General features: G+C 38.1%; 1 protein-coding gene across 6 annotated transcripts in view; it reads right to left on the bottom strand.

Annotated features, from left to right (window-relative positions):
- NDUFAF6 (NADH:ubiquinone oxidoreductase complex assembly factor 6) overlaps window positions 1-14,796 on the bottom strand; it is a 20,354-nt gene continuing 5,558 nt past the window's right edge. For 4 of the 6 annotated variants that reach the window (XM_037382060.1, XM_037382059.1, XM_037382058.1 and 1 more), the window contains exons 4-9: window positions 10,771-10,827; window positions 9,132-9,234; window positions 6,259-6,392; window positions 4,420-4,521; window positions 660-716; window positions 1-150 (exon numbers count right to left, since the gene is read on the bottom strand). In XM_037382060.1, coding sequence (XP_037237957.1) covers window positions 22-150; window positions 660-716; window positions 4,420-4,521; window positions 6,259-6,392; window positions 9,132-9,234; window positions 10,771-10,827 — 582 coding nt within the window. In that variant the 3' untranslated portion in view covers window positions 1-21. The remainder of the gene's footprint in view (window positions 151-659; window positions 717-4,419; window positions 4,522-6,258; window positions 6,393-9,131; window positions 9,235-10,770; window positions 10,828-14,796) is intronic. The other 2 variants (XM_037382057.1, XM_037382061.1) reach the window with 1 other exon arrangement.

The raw sequence follows: 14,796 nt of genomic DNA on the forward strand, positions 1-14,796 counted from the left end.
CCATATTAAAAAAACCAAACTTTAATATGTTTTTTTCCAAGATCTAATATATAAATGCAATGGTAATAATGTACTCCTCTTTTGTAAGCTTGGATGAAATATATTGAAGTCCACTTTTCGCATATTACATAAATAATCATCTAAAGCAACCTAGAAAATAAGAAAAAAAGCTTAATCCATATGGTGCACACAAATAACTGGGTATTAAGTTTAAAAAGCAACCGATGAAATTGATTGAGGAACTGCCAAAAGGCTTCACAATTAGCCTGTTTTATTAAGTGGTAGTGTAACTGTCACATTCAAAGGATATAAAAAAGGCAGGCTTTGTGAAGAGAAGCATTATCTCTTACTAGACCAAACAGCAAATTACAAAAATAATTTGTGACAAGATTTTGGGCCCTTGCATCAGAACAATGGTCTGTGAATATACCATTGAGTGAAACAATGTAGTTAAAGAAGGATTAGAAGTGTTGATCAAAAATATGAGGTTCCAGAGTCAGGCACACATTATGATTTTCACAAGTTTTAAGTATTACATCCTCCCAAAATAGACACTTGAAGCGTTAGTTAACCATGCTTCATCTGATACTCTAGTCTTCACAAGCATATTAGCACAGAAGTGAGTCCACCACTTAAAGAGTGTATGATATTACACCCACCGTACAGAAAAAAGCAGGATATGCCTTCACAGGAACTTTCTTACTGAAAGATCTAGCCTGGAAGTAAATGGGGTGAGGTGGGAGGGGAAAAAAAAAACACCAATAAAAACCAAACATACTTATTAGGAGAATTTAACATTTCAGATTAAATATCAAGTACTATATATAATGGTTAGAGGCAACAGACTGCATTACAAGCTTCATCCCTTTTTATTCTGACATCCTGAAACTGTAATTTTTCATTACGTGCATGCCAGCACCATCCCTCACTGTATACAAAAGTAATTGCACAGAAAGTATATAATAATGGGAGAGTCCTACTAAAATTCTTGCACAGTTTGACAGCCTTATGGTTTAGATATAATAAGCCAATGTAAATTAGCATCCCTTGTTCCAACAAAGTTCCAAGTTACATCTGATTTAATAAATATGGTCTAGCCCTTTCCCCCCGCCCCCCACCAAATAACTCTCTACATCCCAAGAGACAGAAATGATGGAAGACCAGAAATGCCTTTTTCTGAGTACATATTTTTGGTCCAGTGTTGCCATCAGTCCCAGAAGTCCAGTTATGCTCCATTTACATTTATGGGACTTTGAAAGGATCGCAGTGCCTGAGGTCCTCAGTATCTACATAAAAACAGTCTTAAAACATGGCTGAATCAAATCTACAGTTTAAACCCATGTACAACTCGGGTATATCTAACAGAGCTGAATCAAATCTTGCTGTAATGCTTATTTATAAATACAGAATCCCTCCCTGTTTTCCTTTCCTTGCAGTTTAAAACAAACAAACCATTAATACTGATGAGAATACACATTTCTGTTAATTTTCCATGGGTCTTTCCAGACAATTGAGAAAATTAGGCTGTTTAAAAGGGAAAAATACTGAATCTTTTCAGAAGGCAAATTATTTTAAAACTTTGAGATATAATAAAGTGTGTGTGTGTGTGTATACATCTCTCTCTAAAAAACACAAAATGCTCTTCCCTGATCTAATGTTCTGCCTTATTAGTTGTGGGATGAGAAAAGAATAAAATCTTGCTTGACCTGCTTAACCCAGAATGGGTTGCTTGTCATTCGAAAACCATGCTATCTTCCTTGGTAAACTGAGTCCATAATGATCTAGCATAATTGAGATAAATGCAAAAAGCCAAAAGGAGACTCTTAAATAAGAAGAACAGGGGAAGGGGTGTTTAATAGGGGTACACATATGTAAATGTATTGGCAGGCTTTCAAAGGGATCACGGTGGGAATGACAGAGAACTTTTATTATATGCTTTTATTCTAAGAAAATACACAATTCCTAAAGAAAACTGCAATCTTCATTACCTTATTTTGCCCTCTGCTGGTCATCAGTCGCAGTATCAGGAAGAGCTGACCACACTACAGAAACTTTTTTCCCCAAGATCAAGTGCCACATCGCTACAATACGCTTCATATAGCATCGCTGAGACTTAATTTAGCACTTCAGAATTATGTTTCTTCTGACTGTGAAATGAGGGTGGTAACTGTTACCCTCATCCTCCAAAATATGTGGTTTATGTAACAAACGCTGAGATTGTTGAAACCACTCTGCAGGTTTAAACTTTACCCGACCCTGTAATTCCAACTAAGACAGAGGGTGAAGTGGCTGGAAAGACCCTCAGGCAAAACAAGATGGTGATTTTATACCAGAGAACAGATGCATTTAAAGGCACCAGCCCATTACATTCACCTAAATGTCTTGAAACACCCGCAAATGTTGCCAGCAAGACTGGTTTATCCATTAGGGGAGAAAGTATCTTCATCCTTGCATTAACAAAGACCATCTGATTATCAAGGAGGCTAATACCCTGTTATTACTGCCAGCTGTTGCCAGTTCAAGTGGTCTGAACACTTTAGAGATACTGCACTGTCAATTATTCTTCGCTGATGATGATGGAGGCTGGAAGCAGGTATTCAGAGAGAATTTTTTATTTTAATTAAGAAGATATAACCCACAATTTAGGAAAAAGAAAAAAAAAAAGGAGGGACACACCCCAACATCAACATTCAATTGAATAAAATGTTAATGCTGCCCTAATCTGTTTTCCCTGTGTTTCTACTTTCTATATAGTCTCCAACTACACGATCACATTGCGTATTTCCCATAGGACCCTCCCAGTGCATAACATGGGCTCTGCTCTAGGAATGGAGTGGGAAGAAAGCAGGAGTAAGGATCTGCCTGTTCTCTTCAGAAGCTGGTTGGCATGTTGGGAGCCAGGGGACCATTGCACTAAGAATTACCAAATTATCTGAAAGGCTCTGCAGAAGTGAATTCTCTCCATTTCTGTCCCAAAATTTGCATGCAATACCAAGAACTAAATTCTAAACATCTGGACAATAAATACATGTTGCTTGTTTTCCATGCCTCCCATCCCTGATGTGAGGCATTTCAGGCCAGACACTTGGCATTTTTGTAAGCCACAATTGCAATGAAAGTCAGTGGGTTTTATACACTGTGCATTATAGGTTGAGGGGTGGGGAATAAAAAAAGAAAAATCAAAATATTTCAGCTTGAACAAAGACAGTGGGCAGTTCTGATGTTGCATTTTGTCTTCTCTGCTTCTAAATGGAATAAAGTTTTCTTGGGCATGTGACAACAAAAACGGAGACATCAGGTGAAGAAACAACATGAACAGGAATGCATTAAATGCCAATTATAAAGAGTCTGTATTAAAAATAAAGCCCAAGGCTACATATTATTAAAAAAAAAACCCAAAATATTAATCAACTAACCACTGACTGAACAAGCTAGGGATGCCTCATTTTACCTTCAGAAAAATGAAGGGCTCTCCTATCGCTACTGCATAAAGTACTGTGATCACAGGTAACACTGTAATTGAGGATTGTATTAATGGTGTAAATGCAGAGATAAATCTGGCACTTCACTTCAAAGTGGTATCTTTTCAGACTACCTTGACTGGAAGTATTGGGTGCAATGTTCAAAGTATATGTTTACATGTACTTGTAGACTTAAGACACACTCTACAGTGCTGCTTGCAAGTTTTGTTTTCCAGACAAAGGCAGACACAGCATTACTGATGAAACATTCTTTTGCTTTTGTATTATGTACCAACAAACAATTCAGAGTGTAGCTAAAATAGGAGCATAGAAGAAAAACAAGAGGACTCTGAGGTTCTCTAGGATTCATCATCCGCTGTTCCAAGCAAATAAAGTCTTTCCCTAATTCATTTGGTTGTGAGCCAGAAAAGAAATGTAACAGTAAGTACCTTTCCCAACATAGCTTTAAGCATGTACGGTCATGTTAAGGAATGAATCCCCCCTCCCACATACACTAACCAGCAGTTAAAGGCAACATGCTCTGCTTTCCTGGCAGCCATTCCCCTGACTGTGAAATACCATATGCAGAAGTGCTTTCTATGGTGCTGATCCCATGCTGGCATATAGCTGCATTTATAAAAATCTGCTTGAAGTTTCTCTGCCAGTAGTAAGGCATTTAGGCAGTATTTATCTATATGCACTTGGGCCCGGCTGTGAGTAAACTACACACAGGTAAATATAATATTCCTACAGAAGTAGTTGTAATATTTAAAGGGTTTGTGTGGCTGGGTTGTTGTTTTGGTTTTTTTTTTTATTTAAACACTGGAAGTAATTAACAGTAAAATGCCTGAAAATAAGTATGCAGCTGTAAGTCTTCTAACAACACTTGCGCACAATGCTTTGTGAAGATTAGCATCAATTACATTTATTTAAATAAATAAAAGGGAAGGAATCTCACGTGTTCTAGATGAATATGGGCTTGGCTGGCAATGTCATAAATTACATCTCTCACATTTTTCTCTTGCTTGCCTCTTATGAAATCCTCTTGTGAAACTCCATGCTAGACAGGAAAGAAAATTAAAAAAAAAACCAAAAACCTCAATAAATATCAAGCTACCCTTTTAGCTTCTCAGAAACCTGTCCCAGCCACCAAACTAATGACATAAGACTGAAACAGCCTAAATGTTTTCCCACTGCCCCCTCCCTATTAAATTCCCCCCCCCCCCCCCTTTTTTTTTGTGTTGATCACTTGGAAAAAAAATCAAGAGAACAAAGAGGACAGTTGGTACAGACTCTCTGCATGAATTCTTTCCCTAAAGACTTTGTGGTCAGTCAGATAACCAAGTCAGATTTTAAAGGTTTGGGAATTTAGATCAGTTTAGATGCCCCATTTTTAAAACCATAACCCAAGAACCAATATTTTTTCAGTTTTCTTAAAAAAACCCAAACCAAAAATCCCAGCAAAACTAAAAAAACACAAACAACACAAAAAAAACTCAAACCACCCCACTCCCAAAATCCAAAACAAACTGAAAAAGCAAAACCACCCCCACTGCCCCAAAACCCAACCCCAAACTTAATTCTTTGACTATAGTGACCAATGTAAGACAGAATATGGTATATTCAGAATTGCACCAGTTGCCCATTCTTCTCAACAACACTCAAACGTGTGGAAGCTGTATAAAGGTAGGCAGGTAGGCTTCACAGGAGGCAGAGACTCCAGCAGCACTCTGTGATACTTGCCAGCAGCTGAAATGCCTGCAAGATGCTCAGTTTGCACAGAAGGGATGCAAGCTGTTTTTACAGTTTCACTGTAAAACACCTTCAGTGGCAAGGAATGACTGTGAATTTTCATGCTGTGTTTGAAAAGCTAAAATCTTGGAAGGCCTCCTATACCATCCAGTCCCAGAAGGGCTGAAAGCAGGGTGCAGCTCCTTTCTGCATTCTTACAGCCTTGACCTATATTAGGTCTATGGTTTTTGCAACTAACTACTAAACTTCAACTCAAAACTTCCAATTGTATTACAACAACATTCAAAAAATACTAACACAACTGCCTTAAGTATCACCACAATATATTACATAGATTTTGGGTAAGTATAAAACGAACAGCATTAATATTTAAAAATAAAGACTGGAGATGAAGGAATAACAGCTGAGATGCCTACAGTTCTAGCCAGAGATCTTTAACCAAAAAATTTGAGCTTTAATCCCGTTTTACCCAAAATTGCAATGTCTGCTAAATTCCAATGCAAATTACATGTACAATTAAATTGGAGGACTATACTATCTCCTACAGCAATGTATAGAATGTATGCTTATAGCTATCAAACATGTAACAAAAAAACCCAACCAAACCAACCCCAAAAAACCCAAAATCACCAGCACATTTATGAAATGTAGTAATGGGAAACACAAGAACTTTGTTCAGAAGTAAAACCTCTCACAGCATTTCCTTTACGGGGAGAGGAAAAGAAAAAAGAAAACAAACCCAAAAACCAGAACCCAGGCACTATTCCATATGTGTAATCCTACACATTAATGGAAAAATTCCTGAAAGCTAAAATACTACTACATTTAATAAAATTAAAAAAAAAAAAATCAGAAACCCTAGAGTTTCATAAAGGTCACTCCTTTCACCTCCCAGAAGACACAAAACCATGACTGGCGTATCACTAGGCCACAGCACGAAGAGTTAAAATAAAGAAAAAAGGGTTCTGTTTCTAGCCTAATAAATTCTGAGAGACACAGTTAGAAACACTGTACTGTTCAATTCCAGACAACTTGCTTCTCTTACCAACATACAAATGTCCATGGGAAGAAAGACCTTTTGTCTTCTACTGTGATACGGAGTTGCTCTTAAACAGGTAACTATGCCTTGCGCTTTCCCAATGTGACTGGCTGCATGGTCAGCATGGATATCCCTCACACCTAAAATTGCAGAAATAATAAGTTTAGAAATACACTGTCAGGCCTTTTGAGGGGGTACAGTCTTCCCTGACGCGTACCACAGTCATATTTAAGGAAAGCTAAGTGCATCGGTCCATGATAGAACTGTCTATATCCATAAACTGCCTTGAGGTCTCATCTCAGAGGTGCAAAGCAGCAGGCAAGGTCATCGATTTCCACACTGAAGAGCAAAATACCTCTCAGCTTGTTGCAGTTTCGGCAAAGTGAACACTTAGCAGAGCAGTACCTATTCAGATACATCAGTACACAAACTCATTTTCATTGCCATGTCCTCTCCCAGGATAACAGTATTCCAAGAACTGTTTTTTCCTGCTAGAAAAGTCATACAACCGTGAGATTCCTGACAAGCACTAATGCTTACAGCATGGTTTCATGATTAGCTGCAGCTGATTCAGCTGTGTACTGAGGCCAAAGAGAATGGTCCTATGCTTCCCCCCAGAACCTGTACTTCTGCCACCTCCCTTGTGCTGTCACAGGCCATGCGGTAGTACCATAGTGAACTGAATCAGATCACCAAAGCAATGGAAAACTAACTTTAGTTACTGCATGGTCACATAACTGTGGGAAGGGAAAGAAGAGGGAGGCGAGTGGGGCAGAGCAGCACCACTGCTCTTCATGGCAAGAACATACAGAGCTGGCTTAGACTGATCATAAAGCCGTAATGTTTTCGTAGGACTGATCTAGGATAGAATGAAAACTTAAAGGAAAACTGAAATTAAAATTCACAACAGCTCTAACAGAAGCAGCATTCTGTGAAGACCGATGAGCCTACTGACACCTGAGAAAGGACACTGGGCGTACCAGTTTTGCTGCCCAAGCCTGCCTGAGCCTTGCACAGGTCTCAGAAGCCTTTGCAAAACAGTGGCTATCAGTAGACTACATGGACTTATTTTGGCAATGGCAGCAGAAAGCAGAGCGTGGCTTGGAAGAATCAATGGATATAACATCGATACTGACTGGGCAGCTCAAGCTTTACATATAACTAGGAATTAAAAAAAAAAAAAAAAAAAACAAAACCACGACAAAAAAAAAACCAACACCTCAAAGTCTAAGAGTTAGCAATGACTCATGCTCAACCTTGGAATATATCCCAAAAGTGAGGTTCTGAAAGGGTTTAACAAAATTATTGAGTAGTACCAGACTCCTCACTACTTTGGCAATGAATCAGAGAGCACATTGTTAGTATTTTTAAATGACAGAAGCTGGGAGGAAGTACCAGGACTTTGCACAACAAGATTACCAGTCAAAGTGAGCTTGACAAAAGAAGAAACCCAAAAATCAGTAAGAATAAAGCAGCACTGCTACTGGAAGAGAGACACACAAACTGAACATTGATCAGAAATAAAGAAGCTAAAAACCACAAGAAATTTAGCAAGTATGACCTGTAATGAAACCAGGTCCACCTAGTCTAGAAAAGACTGCTGACGGGAAACACCAAGAAAAGGTCTGTGTTCAATTAATTTCTCCCATCTGTGAAAAAAACCACAGAAGTTAACTGTTTAATATGCAGTGAAGGAGACTTTTGCTTAGATATTTTGTTACACTAGTGTATTTAAGAGAGGTTAAACATGACAATAGGGCACCTAGAAAATCTGCAGCCCCCATAACAGATTTTCAAGAACAGGATCATCTGACTTGTACTAGGAGTGACCCAAGAATGACTGAACTTGTTCAGGATTGAGGACATTTCTCAGAATGGAAAATGTTGTTATTTTTCATACTCCTACATTTCTTCAATGAGAAGTTCAGAAAGACACTTGCACCATTTCACTGATTTCCCACTGAGGAAGCGAACATCAGATGTTAAGAAATAGGTTCCTCATTTCTTCCAAAGAATAATGTACTTTCTGTATCTCTCTTTTTACTTCTCTCTCTTCTTTTTAAATTTTTAAACTCAGCATCAGCCTTCCATCAGACTACTCTGATAAGGAAGAAGAAAATACTGCTACTACAATACTAAATACTACAAAATAGTAATTCTCACCCTTCTTTTACTCCTGAACTCATACAGGGCATACTTCCATAATGCAACAAGACACCTTAAAGAAAGTTAACCTTTTCTTCACCGCAAATGGAACAGTTATTTCCCAATCTGTGACTCTTGTGTTAAACCTGACACAGACTAGCTCTTAACTGCAAGGATCATATCATCTTTGTCACATTTTTTCTAGCTATTCAATTATTGATAATTAACCCACTTTTACGAAGAGGAGAGGATTCAGACCCAAATTTACACCACCACCAAGCGAAGTTTAGAGGTTGGGAAGTCAGCTTTTCCAAGATAAGCAGTCTACATCACTGCAATATAGAACAACATCTGCAGAATAACTACAGCACTTTGTGTTCTGTCAAGTGGGACAATCAGAAAATATGGAGAAGAGCTAGCTGAATTCACCACACTCTGCAACAGGAGCAAGAAGGGACAAAACAAAGCAACAAAGAACTGAGCAGTAGGAAACCACACTTCAGTGAGCTTTTCACTGAGCAGCTTCTAAGGAAAGTATGTAGTTCTAGGACAGGTGCAGTAAGATTCCAGATTTATCACTGAGCATTCAAAAGGTATCTGAAGTATTACCCAAGACAGCTTCTCTTGAAATTAAACTCCAGTGGAAAAAAAGAGTAGGCTTTTTGAAACATCAGTAAATATTCTGTCTGCACTAATGAGTCATCAAGAAAATCTAAACAGGGGAAAACTCCTACCCAGCATTTCCAAGGTGAGGTACAAGAGGGCACTTTGAGTGTTCTCAGCATATGCTTCAAGCTCCTGGATATTACGGTACGCCCTATCATCCAAATTCTTCTCCTGTAATATGAACACAGAACTTCAGTAAAATGTAAACACAATGATATTTGTACAAGTTTATTACTACAATCATGTCAGCCTAATTCACTATTAGAAGAAAAAAGGACAAAATTAAGAGACAGTATAAACTCGGTCACTAAAACGTACAGCAAGTCTAACATAACCAAACAGCTACATGCAACTGCAGCCAAGTCTGGTTACTGGAGCAAATGTAACTTTTTGCAACAATAAAAAATCAGAATTCTTAATTAAAAAAGATACAGCCTAAACAAAACGCATATGGTATTCTTACACTACGAGGTTGCCAATTTTAATCCTTAAGCACAGAGAAACTTAGATAAACAGGTATACACTTGTTGAAATATGCACAAAAATCAATCCACCAAATACACACGAGTTCCAAAGTCATATGCAAATACACACAAAAATATAACATCCTCCATCGCTCTTCCTGTCCTAGTGGCTTTTGTGGTTAAAACATACCAGTCTTAAAATTTAAAAACTCTGCAGTCTTTCACAGCAATGAGACCCCACAAGTAACTGACCAATTTTCTCAAGGTATAACTTCATGAGACACTAACTTTAGCAGCTAAAGTCACTTAAGAAATTCCTGCCCTCAGCTATTCAGTCTTGCCCTTGTGTCACAGTTGGTAGCAGCATCACTGTATCAGTGAAATTCTTCCTCTTGTTTTTTCCCAGAAAAAGGATAGATACTTTAAAATTCATGTGATTTAAATACTCCATTTTACAGTGCTGCTTAGAAAAAACTCCACATCCATGATAAGGAGAAGCAGAAAAATGTGGAAGAAAGGTTCAGACAGGTCATTTAATTTTTGAGATTTTATATCAATGACTCATCACAAGAAAAGGCCATTTAGGGGCAAAATTGACATGGTAAGAAAAGAGGTGTGGAGAAATAAGATGATGCCAATGATGTAGATCTGTGCAACTTTTTGCAATATGCAAGTTGGCCTTTCTCCTGGGGCAGGATTGGAATGGCACAAAGAGAGAACATGTACGGACTTTCCTTCTTGCACAATCTTCATTTCCATTTCTATTAAAATGTAGTTTTCCAGAATTCTTAGCACATGGAGACCTTTCTACATAACCCCACATGATGGAACTTCCCTCACTTACACACAGAAAAGTATCTAAATGTAACTCCCAATGGAATACCTCTAGGAGCAACCACTTCAAATCAGGAATACAGACCAGCAACAGAAAACATGAGCACAGATACACGGGTCGTCAAAACAGGGAACAAGAAAGATGTGGACTCAAAAACTACATCTATTTTAAAGCAAAAATAAACAAAGGATTCTATTAGCCATTTTAGACAGAAAGTTCAGAACCTATGAAGAGGGGCATCAAGGAATTAAAAGGAAATGTAGCAGTACCATCCTTAAGGAGAAATACTACTGCCCAGAAAAGATTAATTACTTAAGCTTTTGTTTTACACACAAACACCTAAAAATAAGGGGAAAACCCCCAAATATGACTAAAACCAGAATCAGACTTTGATTGGTAAATACTTACTCTTTCATCAATGATCTTCATAAACCACATTTTAGTCAATTTATGCCTCTTGACAGCCTGAAGATTATCAGATAAAACATCCATGTTAATGTATGCATTCTGAAGGCTGAAAAATATTTTAGATAATCCTTTCCTCCCAAGGATTGTATTCACTGGGTTAAATCAAAGTGGCATGTCAGTGGAAAATGAGAATCGTCTTCAAATACAAAAAAATTTAACTAGCATTTGTGACAAGTTGTTGCACACAAAAAAATGAGATCTGGGACATCAAGACAGTTAACTAAAAGCATTCATTTAAAAATATTTTTGAAAGTAATTTATTCTTTCATGGAGTCATATATTCCCACAAAATATTCGCAGATTACTATGTTCGCTTTCCAAAGAGGACAGTCAAGCAATAAAAAGACTTCCCCTATAAATGTTCAGAAAATGTCAGTACAACATACAAATAGGTACTGTAAAGACAGCATCCTAACAAAGAAATGTAATTAATATTATGGTTTTGTTCAAAAACGTATCCCACAGCATCTCATGTTCATGCACTCCCCTTTTGGTTCTTAACTTGTATTTGACTTTTGTATTTGACTTCCTTCCTGTACCCCTTCCTATCAACTTACCTTCCATCCCCTTACTTACACATGCTGAATTTTGCAGACCACTTTGTCAGAAAGGCTACAATCACACATATAAACAAAACCTATGGAACAGATTTCTCACAATCTTAGCCTTTATAGCTCACTTTCAACTTCTTCTTTATATCCATTGTATTTATAAATATTTTTTCTAAGGTCTGACAAAACTAGATCTTCTTGTTGATTCAACAAAATCTGCTTGAGGTAGTACTTGGTATGTGAAAAGGCAAATTTAAAGCTACAACTACTAACGTCAGGTTTACTTCTCACTTATTCATCTTGAGTATCACTTTGTAAATGAAATCCTTGAAAGAGTTTGATGCTTTAAGACTTGACCTGTGACTGAGTTATGCTAAATAATCCACTTTGTACGTTACACCCATTTTAAGCTACCTTCATTCAAACACACAGGTCCTCATTTTTCAGCTTTTGAAAACTGACTTCTTCCACAGAAATCAACGGAGAATTAGGCCTCACTTTTTGTATGTTCAAAATGGACAGATAAGTAAGAACAACTATCACACAGCTGCTGTGTAAGTTTATACGAAAGTCACTAAGAGTTGAGCTATTAATAATTCTAGAAATACTATTAAAAGCTATTTCTATATCTTACTACTGCATAAAACTCTTGGAATCCAAATGTGAGTGTTCTGGGATATACAAAACTTCGGAAACATGCTTAGCATGATAAATTAGTATTTATTCTAGAAAAACAAAACTGTCCTCATACAAACTCAACAGCAAGAAAAGAGTATATGTAAAATATGCTGTACAAAAGAGACAGCAATTCTGTTAACAGTTCTGCAATACTTGTGAGTTCAGGTGTCTTTCCAAACCCTTCTAAGAATTGCAATGACATTCTTGAACATTTGTGAAGCTGTGCTCTTCGAACAAGTCATTCTTGGGCTATTTGCTGAAATGTAGAAATAAAATCACATCTTGAGTGCAAAGGTCACCAGGTCAAGTCAGACTGTTAGTTCGCTCCAGCACATGGCAGTGTTCCGAGCTATCAGAGCTCCTAGAAATACTTTCAGAATTATTCTTCAAATCCTACGTCACAACCAGTTCTGTTTGGATTGTCTTTTATTGGTCTTCCTTTACAGAAATCACGTGAGGTGAAATCTTACCCACAGAGACAGACCAATTCTTGCTTCCACTTCAAAATCAATTTTCTGATTTGTGAGAAAGGAGTATAACTGGCAGCCTTAGCTATTGGAAAGGTTTGCAACTGATCTCAGTATCTGAATGGTTTACATCTGAATGTTGTACTGGTTTTGACTGGGACAGTGAAGATTCTTCACAGCAGCTTGTATGGGGCTACGTTCTGGATTTGTGCTGAAAACAGTGTTGATAACACACTGATGTTTTAGTTACTGCTGAGCAGGGCTTACACAGCATCAAGGCCTTTTCTTCTGCTCATACTGCCCTGCCAGCAAGTAGGTTGGAGGCACACAAGGCGTTGGGAGGGGACACAGCTGGGACAGCTGACCCCTGCTGACCACAGGGCTACTCCACATCATGGGATGTCATGCTCAGCAATAAAACTAGGGGGGAAGTTGGTGCTGGGAGGGGGCTCTGCTCGGAGACTGGTTGGACATTGATACACACACACGCAGCCCGAAATTAAAAGTGGTCTAAAGAATATATACAATCACATCCAAAACTAACTTGTACCTAAATTGCTCAACCCGACAACTGAATGAGAATCTTTCGGAAACAAAAATAAGTTAAGCTACACTAAAGCAAGTTCCTCCTTGGACAGGAGACAAAAGCATTTTGGGAGAAAAGGGTCTTGTTCCTGGCAAGTTTACAATATCAGCATATTCTAAGTCAATATGCAAGACAGAAAGAAAGAAGGAAATAAGGGGCAAAGGCACAGTCAGATTGACATGCAAAATGACCAGTTCTGCATTTTAATGCCTACCTTGAAGTACCACCCTGGGTGCATCTTCAACTCCCATAATCCCATAGAGGCTCACAACATTTGCCAGTCTTCATTCTAACTGTATGAACATTTCTTTGTGGCTACAGCACACGCTTTATCTGAGCTGGAGACACCTGTGAATAGCTCTGGTCCTCCTAGAAGTGACTGTAACAGCTGTTTTTCTTTTATTTTACTTCTTGGCTTTACCTATGTTTTCTCTTAGTTAAACAAAGTATACCTTGTTTAAATCTGAACTTTAATCTAAACATGAGTGTTGATAGACAGGAACAAATGTTCACTTATGCTTTATTTCACATTTGAAGGAGGAAGAGTCAAGGAGAGGCCACAGTTTCAGCACTGCCAAAAAGCATTTATAGAGGATTTGGAAAGGACTAATTTTTGTGGTGTCAAAGGTGCAGCGGAGTAGATATGAAGCCAAAATGGCAACAAGTGAAATGCTTTAATCCCACAGGAACTGCACTGGCCTAACCCAGCATTACAATGAGTGTCCTGCTCTTCCTGGGATTTTAAAAGGAACAATGCAGATGAATACTTAGGTGAAGACTCCACACTTCACTGCCTGTTTTTTAGAAGGTCCACAAACCTAACTACCTATGGGATTCATGTTAATTGAATTCAGCTATTGATATCTAGACAGACTGCAGCTTTTCATGTCCAGGAGCTCAGAGAAATTTAGTTTAAGTTCTGATCTTATAAAGGCCTTATGGTAGCTGCTCTTTTGGAAGGTTCTGATTTGCTGTGGCCCACGGCCCTAAGATGACAAGTTAGCAATGAATGGAATTTCCATCCCTGATTAAAAATTCAGCTCAATGTGACCCTGACAACATGATCCAATTATGATGTTAGACCTTCTTTCAGTGGCAAGTTGGACTAGATGACAACCAGAGATCCCTCCCAACTAAATTATTCCATGGTTCTAGATCAGTATCAAGGGGAAATCCATTTACACTGTCTTCAGACTTTCAACCATACTTTGAACATACCAGTGACAGTCCTAACTAGAAACAAAAAATTTTGGAAGAAAGCTTCTGTTTCTTTGGCCATGAACAGCAGAGGAACAGATTTGTAGGTGTACTTTATGTGTGATGTTCTAGTGCCTGTAGAACTCGGGCATCTTGTTAAAAATAAACTGTTAGGTTCACAAGTACATTCCCTGTTACTCAATGCACTGTTAAGTTCACTGAGTACATCCCCTGTTACTCATGGCACACAACGGGATCTGTGGAAAATATACCTAAATAGACGTCATCAAGCAACTCCTGATGCAAGGAGAAGACTGTATCAAGATTCTCCCTGTAACCCAGTAACTGCATACAGAGGTCTCGGACTTTTCCTCATGCCCTATTTACTAGTTCAACACCTGTGCTTAGCCTCCTGTCTTTTTGTACAGCTTAAATCTATTCAGGCAGGATGAGCACTGGCTCAAGATAGTATACTTATGCACTTCAC

Source organism: Falco rusticolus, chromosome 3 (genome assembly GCF_015220075.1).
Source record: "Falco rusticolus isolate bFalRus1 chromosome 3, bFalRus1.pri, whole genome shotgun sequence".
Lineage (NCBI taxonomy): Eukaryota > Metazoa > Chordata > Aves > Falconiformes > Falconidae > Falco > Falco rusticolus.